The sequence below is a fragment of the Nanorana parkeri genome, unplaced genomic scaffold (assembly GCF_000935625.1).
Source record: "Nanorana parkeri isolate BGI_ZX_2015 unplaced genomic scaffold, ASM93562v1 scaffold308, whole genome shotgun sequence".
Taxonomy (NCBI): domain Eukaryota; kingdom Metazoa; phylum Chordata; class Amphibia; order Anura; family Dicroglossidae; genus Nanorana; species Nanorana parkeri.
The window spans coordinates 1,343,287-1,353,409 of NW_017306576.1; the positions used below are offsets into that span (position 1 = coordinate 1,343,287).

Sequence of the window (10,123 nt, forward strand, 5' to 3'; positions counted from 1 at the left end):
GTGAGTTTGGAGTGTTGGCTACTTTACAACACACACACAGGGGCCATGGGGAACAAAAGAAGCTCTAACACCTGAGTTTAGTGTCACTTTAAAGCTGTCTTAACAGATAAAGATAGAGACAGAAATATTGGAGCTTCCAGCATTGATTTGGCGTAGCCTCCAGATTTGTTGACCCACTCATTGCTTTTCTACATGGTGAGCCACTGAATTGGAAAATCATGCTGGATGGGAGTACAGACTTCGATGGTTGCATGCTTGTTTCACGTCAGTGACAAAACAGGTAGTAATTACAGCATTAAAATAAAAACAGAGCCATCATTATTTAAAATAAGTCATCAGTAGTATTGCATGCATTTGTATCCTAAGTCACATCAACATCATATGAAACCATCAGTGGTAATTGCTTTAAACCAAAAATAGACAGTGCTGATATCAAATATTAAATCCAGCACACTTCAGTATAAGGCATTGAAACTGATTATGTGCAGAAATACATAGTTTCTCAAAATGCAAGCAGTTAAAAGAAAAGAACAACCATTACAAGCTGATTTAATGAACATTGATACGTTTTTTTAAATGCATAAATTTGGGATTCCATGGATTGCTGCTTGGCCTCTTTGCCCCAGAAATACTATTTATTTACGTTTAATTATCCAGAGCTGGAATGTTCGTTTCTGTGTTATTTTAAGTGAGGAGAATTTTCCCTCAGAGACCACAGTAACCAAATGAGAAAAACTATTAAAATAACAGCTAATTCACACAGGAGTTTGTAAATAGACTCCAATGATCGCTTTTGTGTTTTCCCTAAAGCAAGAGTGTAAAGCCAGCTATCTTGATTCAGTACAACAAACATATTATTCTATCTATCTATCTATCTATCTATCTATCTATCTATCTATCTCTCTGTCTGTCTATTAATCCCTATTTACATAGGTACAGTTTAATACATAAAGACATAATTTTTCATTTATATTGAGCAAAACATGGCTTATACAGAATCACAAATATCAATTTAGGTAGACCATGAGTAGAACCCCTAAAATTAGCGATTCCTCAGGCAGACCTGATAAAGCCCACTCGCCTGCTCGCAGACCCTTCTCTACCCATATCCACATATAGGGCACACTATCCTCCCATGCTGTAGTAGTGGCAAGTATTAGACTACTACCTGCCCTTGTAGAGCAATGGGTGCATAGCAGCATTGTTGAAGAGCCTGCTCCTGTACTGTTGTGTACTAAAGTCCTAGTTCTGTAATGTTATGTGAAATGTACACATGATTCAAAATTCCTTGCTTAAAACTAACATTTTGTGAATCTCTTCCTTTGCAATATTGAGATGACATGTTACACAAATAAAACCTGTAATTTCATCATAGGATATTATTATTGTTATTGCTGTCTCTGTATAGGGTAAACTTTTGTGTGGCTGTTTGTTCACAATTTTGCCTTCAAGTCATGTCTCTGCAATTTATCCGTCTGTCACTTCTGATGATATCAGATTTAAGAAAGTGTTATTTTCAATTATAGCACACACAAAGATCGTTTTTGCAATTTCAAGGTGTGAATGTGCCATTTTGTATGGTCTTTGAAGTCTCCTTTTTTTTATCCGCCCACGGGGGAAATCTCAATTCCTGACATGCTTTCCATTTTAGAAACAGATGCAGACAGATCCGCACAAGCTGGATTTTGGCCTAAAGCCTGAGTTTTTGAGCAGGCCACCAGGTCCAAGCCTCTTTGGAGCTATTCATCACCATCCGCACCACCATGACTTGGCACGCCCTTCCACACTGTTCACTGCTGCCGGTGGGTATAAATTTAATTTCTTTTACAGTTATTGAACTTACAGTCTATTAAAAATTAGAGCCATAGAGAGCCAGCCTAAATTATTTTACTATCTCTGTCTGAACGTTTGAAATTAAGGGAACAGAGGGCATTTTGTTTGCACTGCCCAGTTATATGTACTATTGTTCATTAGAACCTATACGGTTAAAAGGTGCTTTGAAAAAAGTACTATGAAATATTTTTCAGTACTTGGGAAAATAATTTTAACAATGAACATCATTTTTTTAGTATAATTATAGACATCTGTATTAGGGGTTGACCGATATGTTTTTTTCAGAACCGATATCGATTATGGGCCACCTTTCAGGCCAATAACCAATATCATGTACCAATATTCTGTTTACATCCAGCTGTGGAATCTTGCACCGGCAGCTGAATGTATACAGCAGGCAGTGGGCCTGATATCGGTCAACCCCTACTGATGGCAGTGAAGGGGAGCCACTTTTATTACCGGTAAATTTAACCGATTCCGATAATTTAAACAATTGTGAATATAGGCCCCGATTATCAGTAGATCCGATAATCGGTCGACCCCTAATCTGTATGTATATGGCAGAGTAATCTTCCTGAACATGTTAACATCAATATAATTTGAGTTATACATAGGTACCACTACATCTGCTTTGGAGAAATTAGACTTTGAAAATTTAAATTGAAAAAAAAAAAAACATTCTTAGTAGTAACAATGTATATAGGCCATATATCAGGGTGACCCATGAGTAAAAGAGAACTAAACTATCTGTAGTAATTACTTTGCATGTACCCACCTATTTACCCCTCTACTTACAACTGGCTGGGGCCTCTCCTTTCAGAACCCCTGCCTGAACCCCTGAAATTTTGGTTTGCCAAAATTTGTAGCTGCTTTCCTTTCATCACCTCAACTTGGATCATTCAATGGATTACCACATGCCTTCTGCACCCATTTGTCTCAGTTCAGTGTAAAAAGTATTGGCTTTCAACAGGCAGGCTATGTTTCCTCAAAGAAAAGTCTCCAAGAACTCAGATTTGATTGGTGGTGCTGTTAAAATAGATGAGCAGCAAAGTTTCTAAAGAACAGCCGTTTGAAAAATAAATTTCCAAGGTTTCCTCAGACGTCATGCTTTTATAAACAGTCCAACCACTCTACACTGTTTTCCGGCTAAGCTGCACATTCAGTGTGTAGAGCATGTCATATGAGCACTATAACCATGAATAGTACTACTGATGAAATGAAAAACAACCGAGTGTGATGACGGCAGTTATAAAATACATTGTCTATTTTTTTTAATTTAGCTGTTCCAAAGTTATTTGCTGCAGATACTCGCGGTCATCTAAACTGTATAAGAAAAATTTGGCTACCTTTAGTCACAAAGTATATGAGCCTTTATCTGTTGTATTTGCTGCAGGTACAAATGGGCAACTTAATTAAAAATATTTATATATAGCTAACTGGATGGGGTGATCAATGTATAGATAACCGTTCAGTTTGTAAGTACACTGAATATTTGTTCACTTACTGTGTGAAGTAGGCAGATAGCAACTATTGTTCTGGTAATTATTTAAACCAAGAGCAATTTTTTTAAAATTTTACCATGATTTATTAAATCATGGTATGGAAACCTGTATGATTCATCTTGCTTATTTATATTATTTATTTTCCTTTTTAGGTGGAGCACACCCAGCTGGCGGACCTTTTGGTCCTCCACCTCATCACAGTAATTTTCTTAACCACTCTGCTCATCTTGGTAAATGAAACAATTTATATTGTATTATTATGTTTATTTAATGAGCATCCTTAAATCTACATTCACACTAGCAGTCCTGCATTTAGATTTTCTAAATGCAGTAGAAATGATCTGGGAGGTACAAAACCAACTCTATGCTTCCCAAATTACTTTCTCCTGGGTTTAGATGTACCTGCTTTAAAGCGAGTTAAGTTGTGTTTACATGCATTTAGCCGCAAAACACAGGTAAATGCTCAGTTTTAATGATATCATTAAAAAATAATTATATGCATTTATATGCATTTAGAAATGTCCTTTGAATACATATAAACAGAGGTTTGTCAATGCCAGTGGGAATGAGACCTTACTCAGCCATGTTTATTGTTTTTTAATTATGACCGTACCTACCCAATTGATGTTGGGAAAGAAAACATGTGATTGACAATAACATACTGTATGTGAAGTCCAGCTGTGTTTAAAACACTCTTACCTGTTATGTGCTATTACATTTGTAAGAATTACATTTTTTAAGAATTGTTTGTTACATATAACAGTCTAATAGATACACATGAATGGTTGCAGTAAACTGCAATCCTCCATTATTTTTCACTCAAGCTTTTGTAGGTTGACTGCAGTGTATGCAGTAAACTGGTTTGTATAAACTACATCCAACTTTGTATAGCAATTGAGCATAAGCTAGAACAATGGTAGTGGCACAAAAAACAGTTGACTATATTTATACGTTTACAGTAATTACAATGAGAAAAAAATAATAAAAGCAGATGTTTTCGGTAAATTAGTCTTATCGTTGATGTGTCTTTTGTTTTCATAGAACCATTTAATCGTCCACCAACATTCACTGGTCTTGCTTCCGTGGGAGGAAATGCCTTTGGGGGACTTGGCAATCCCTCAGTTAGTGAGTAAACATTCATACATTAAAACAAAAGTAATACAAATTAGGAATTATGCCATTGCTGCAAAAGGGGTAAAACATCAGTAACATGTATGTAACTTTTTAGCTTTGTGTAACAGTAGCATGGGATATGTTATTGTAATCGCAAAAGAAAAAAAATAAAGTAAAAGCTTTTCTATAGCCTTGTTTATGTGTTGAAAGCTGAGGATAATTTTAAGAGTGCATTTATATCCGTAGTGTTGAGTTGTGAGGATATGGTGCTTATACGGTTACACAGATAGTACCCTCTGTTAACCATGTCCAGTTTTAATGGAGACCAAATTAACTGTAAATCATTATATTGGTGAGAACCACCTGCAACTACTTTTGAATCAGCTGATGTTCCTGATTTTATAGATATGAACCAACACCATATAAGTATTTATTCCAGTGAGCAGTGAAACAGGACTACAAAGCTCTGAACATGACATTTCAGTCATAAGCACATCCTCATATTCAAGCATGCAAAACATACTATGAGCACTGTAATTTCCTTGCACAATAGAATACAAACTATGTGGTCTCTAGAAAAATATTGTATTGTCCAGTTAAGCCTACATCAACCTGCATTTATTTTTCTGGCCACCAGGTGCATGTGCATACTATATTTTACTTGTTGGGACATTCATTTTGCTCACTGTCAAAAACGTAGTACTAAAAAAATATTAACTATTAAACGAACAGAGATATTTATTAGTGCACATTTTAATGCCTAGCCCCTCTCTTGCATATACTCAAATCCCTTTATTTAATTTGCCACTGGCAGGAAAGAGGAATACCAGTACTTCATGGTGTAAAGGAGCATGTGACTTACTCTTCTTCCTCTGATGTAACAGTACCTGTGCTTGGTGATTGCCCCAGCACTGTCACATAGGGATGGGAAGGGAGTCCTAAGCCTTGTATAAGCTGTGACTTGGATTGACTTACACAGGGCTGCCGGCAGGGTTTACAATACAATTTGCATAGTGTATACATTTGTGACTTCCATATAATGGTGACTATACATATAATTTTTGTTGCACTGTAGTTTCCTCAGTTTTCTGAAATGTATCCTTATGAATTTACAATATATTAAAGTGTACTCTGGACTGAAAATTATTGAAAAACCTCCACTGCCCCATAACCTAAGTTTACATGTGGAGCTGCCTAATCTTACCTGGTACCTATTGGCGATCTAAATTATTTGTCAGAACCAGAATGCACAGGCATGCTTTCAATGGACAAAATCTGTTTCCAGACTAGCTGTCAATCCTTTGACAGCTCCCACGTGATCTATCAGCACGTTTGTGCACTGGTTCCCTTCATTATGGGGTCAAGAAACTGGTGGACCTGTGAATTCACGGTGCAGAGTTTTCACTAGCAAAAAGCATAACTTGCTAGTGAGAGAATCAACCTGCCAGCATGCAGCCAAAGCTAAGATATTACTTTTTGGCTGACCTTTTAAAAGCTATATTATACCTGAAAAAGATGTGTCAAATACCATTCTTCAAAGTACATATTTTGCATATATATTTATATAAGTAACAGATGCTTTAAATAGTTTTTTTTCTGTTTTGTTTTCTTTTATAGCATCCAACTCAATGTTTAGCCATAAAGAAGGGCCAAATCTTCAGGGTTTCAATAATCCTCACGAACCATGGAATCGACTTCATCGAACGCCACCTTCGTTCCCAACACCTCCTCCCTGGCTTAAACCTGGAGAGCCTGAGCGCAGTTCTTCTGTTACAGCTCACGATCGAGATTCAGAGAAAAGAGAATCGTCATCCAAAGATGATAAAGAAAGGTGTGTAAGATAATTTCAATAGAGCAATCAATGAATGCTTTCATTTGTAGGAGCTCACGCAGGTAGCTAAATTTCATTGCTGAGAGATAAATTGGTACTCTGTTGGTGAGACCTATGGGCAGTGGAGGATCAGTAAACAATTGCCAACCAGGTATTTCTTCTTCCAGTGGAGTTGTACTTTGGTTACCTAGAGGAAGATCTTTGTATTCACTGCATTTCCCATCTGTTATCAGAAAATATTAATCTCTGACTATATAGTTTTTACATTACATTTATCCTCATTGGTTAGACATGGATGACTTTAAAAACTGTAATGCATGTATATTTGCACCCAACACTAAGATACACATGTAGCTTTATGCCACTTAGTAGTCACATGATAAACCTAATATGAATGAATGGGAGCACCTATGTAAATGTTTTGACATTTAACCTGATTGAAATGAAATAGGAAAAAAGCTTGAGGAACACAAATGTATGTTCCATAAGCAAAGCCAAATATATTGGCTTTATATGTAATATGTATTGAAACTGACTATGATTATGGTTATCATAAAAGTGAATATTTGGCAGAACCAGGTGGAACCAGCACTATGAAATAAAACAATAAAATTGAATGTAGAAAAACTCAATTCTTTTAACATTGAAAACTCACATCCACTTTTTTGACATTGCTTATTGTAATATATGCAAGTTACTTTTCTTTAAAATAATTTATAGAAACAGCATATTTGTGATTTACATATAGCTAGATGTGTACAAATAGAGACAGAGGTATAGAAATTAAACATTATGCAACAGGGTTCTATACAGAACATTTGATTATATTCTAGGCTCACTATATACAGTATACAGATAATGTAGTGCAACAGTCATTGTTTACCTTTTATGGTGTTAATGATTACTGCACCTCCTTGCTGTCCCCTGGAGCTGTGCACTGATATGTATCACCTACATTGATCCCTTGCTCCCTGACTTTGCTCTATTCTCCAAACCCACAAGGAAATGTCTCAGTCTGTCAAGGTTGTCATCATGTGATAATCAGCACACCATCAGGAAGTGAATTACTGTGGTGACCAGGAGAATCTCATACAGCTCTGATCAGAAAATATTACTAGTGTTTAGCATCCGCGCTGTAGTGGCTTCTGCCACCTACTCATGCTATTCACATTGTGATCAATGTGCTCATGGTCACATAGTCACATTATCGTGGGGTAGTGTGAGAGCTAAGAAAAAGCGATGAGAAAGCAGTGCCATGGAGACAAAACAGAGAATTTTTGAACCTGTGGAAAAATGTCACCAATAAATCTAAAATTATGACAATACAGTACAGCTCGCCATGCCTGACTGATGTGGTGGGTGCTTGTCTAGACAAGATATTACATGACAATGTAAATGTTGCCATGTCACAGGAACATACAGCTGAGGAGCTTGGAGGTAGGGATCATCTCTTTTGTAAGACATTATTAGTTAGAATTAAATCATTACTTATGCAGTGACACATGGGCAGTATCTTGGCAATAAGCTGCTGCATTTGACAGCCAACTATCTCACTTTCCTGGCTGGATCCCATATGATGGTGCTTACAGTTTTATTTGTCCTATTTCAGTAACACAACGGGACTGGTAAACCAATAATTAATGGTTTTGAATTAATCATATCCTGCATAAGTTTTCTGGAGTTTGTAATTTGCACAAACTTTTTGATCTGGTCATAACTTAATGACTATTTTTTTAAAGCTTTAGCTAAATTTATTGACATACATGAGATGTGTGTGTCCTACCCAACTGTTCCTTCCATTAAACATTTTATTGTATATAATTTGCTCCCAAAAATTATGGTAGGTACGTGAGTTGCAGTTCTCAGCTTAGTTTAGTATGATGTGTATTTATGTTATATGTTATTTATTTCTTACTGTCTGTACATTAAGCTCATTCTCTTTTTCTAGGGAAAGCAATGAGAAAAGGCACTCCAGTCATCCTTCACCAGCACCTGTTAGTCAAGTTAATTCATTGGGACATAATCGCAGTTTATCTGAACAAAGTAGAAACCACCTAAATAATGAGATACGAGACAAAGAAAAGACCAAGGACCGTGAAAGGGATCACTCTGATTCATGGAAAGAAGCTAACGTGGAAGAGCACAAAGCAAAAGAAAACCATATTTCTGAAAAGGAAAGCATTGTACATGAGAACAGAGCTGCAGAGGAAGCCAAGCAACTCTCAAGGGTGCCCTCCCCTTATGTTAGGCCACCAGTGATGGAAAGCACTAGACCTAATAGCACTTCAAATAGAGATGAGAGAAAAATTGAGACATATGACAGTCAAAAGAAAAGTAACGATGTCAAAGTAAAAGAGGAAAGAAAGGAAGATCATGATGTTTTAGTTTCTGAGGCACCAACTGTGCATAGGTCCTCTGAACAACCTCCTCCAATATCTACATCAAATGTTCATCCAAGCCATTTAGGATCCATGCCAATGGCTGTGGGCGTAACAGGGATGCACCCAATGAACAGTATTGGCGGCTTAGACAGAACTCGTATGATGAATCCTTTCATGGGTATAAGCCCAATCCCAGGTGGTGAACGTTTCCCTTATCCATCATTTCATTGGGATCCTATGAGAGATCCACTAAGAGACCATTACAGAGGACTAGATATTCATAGGCGTGACCCCCTTGGAAGAGATTTTTTGTTGCGAAACGATCCACTTCATCGACTTGGCACGCCTAGATTATATGAAACAGACAGATCATTTAGAGACAGGGAACCCCACGATTACAACCATCATCACCACCATCATCTTTCTGTTGACCCACGTAGGGAACACATAGAAAGAACAAGCCAGTTGGAAGAGAGGGAACGGTTACACATGCTTCGAGAGGACTATGAACATGCCCGTTTACATGCAGTTCATCCAGCTGCATTGGACGGCCACCTGCCTCACCCAAGTTTAATTACGCCAGGACTTCCAAGCATGCACTATCCCAGGGTCAGTCCCACAGCTGGACATCAAAATGGACTTCTTAATAAGGCTCCGCCAACAGCAGCACTAAGTGCCCCCCCTCCCCTAATTTCTACTTTGGGAGGCCGACCAGGATCTCCCAGGAGGACTACTCCATTGGCCGCAGAGATAAGAGACAGACCTCCTTCTCACACTTTGAAAGATATCGAAGCACGGTGAATCTAATAAATGGAGCTTGAGGACAATTAGCCTGATTTAAATCAGAGCAAGACTTGACATACAATCTTTGTACAAATGTAAAGCCTCTAAAAGAGCAATGATTTTCACTTTTTGTATATTATATGTTGCAGATTTCCAGATCTTTTAGCCAATTCAAATGTTTGTCTTTGATTGATTTATTTTACTAATGTAAAGCATTTGATTGGGACTGAAGGAAATAATTCATTAGACCTATTTGGACTGTATCAGACTTGTGATATGGAAAGAAAATGTAAATATGTATTTACAATGATTTGCTTCATTGGTTATTGGTTCATATATGCAAAAGGATAGGATGAAAGCTTTACTATGTACAAATGTAAATAGACATAATACAATAATACTTCTTAAACTGTGCAGTTTACAACCTTGCTATTTATAACACAGTTTGCTCTTACTGTGTATGTTATTAGAGACAACTAAACCCCCTCAACTATGCAATTATTATGGAGGCTTTGAACATAAAGCCATTGTAACATGAATGGAGCTTTTTCCCACATTCACACAATTAAAGTCATATTGTCCCTTCGAAAATCATATTGCAATACCTATTGCTTTATTCTAGACTTCGACCTGTATTTAAGATTTTTTCCCATTCTAAACAAGGATGCCACAAATATGCC

The 10,123-nt window shown here is 37.0% G+C and overlaps 1 protein-coding gene across 1 annotated transcript in view; it reads left to right on the forward strand.

The window, feature by feature from the left end:
• Positions 1–9,753, forward strand: part of AUTS2 (autism susceptibility candidate 2) — a 1,207,424-nt gene extending 1,197,671 nt beyond the window's left edge. The window contains exons 16-20 of the mRNA XM_018557876.1: positions 1,652–1,802; positions 3,488–3,565; positions 4,377–4,460; positions 6,066–6,279; positions 8,228–9,753. Coding sequence (XP_018413378.1) covers positions 1,652–1,802; positions 3,488–3,565; positions 4,377–4,460; positions 6,066–6,279; positions 8,228–9,461 — 1,761 coding nt within the window. The 3' untranslated portion in view covers positions 9,462–9,753. The remainder of the gene's footprint in view (positions 1–1,651; positions 1,803–3,487; positions 3,566–4,376; positions 4,461–6,065; positions 6,280–8,227) is intronic.
• Positions 9,754–10,123: the final 370 nt, after the last annotated feature.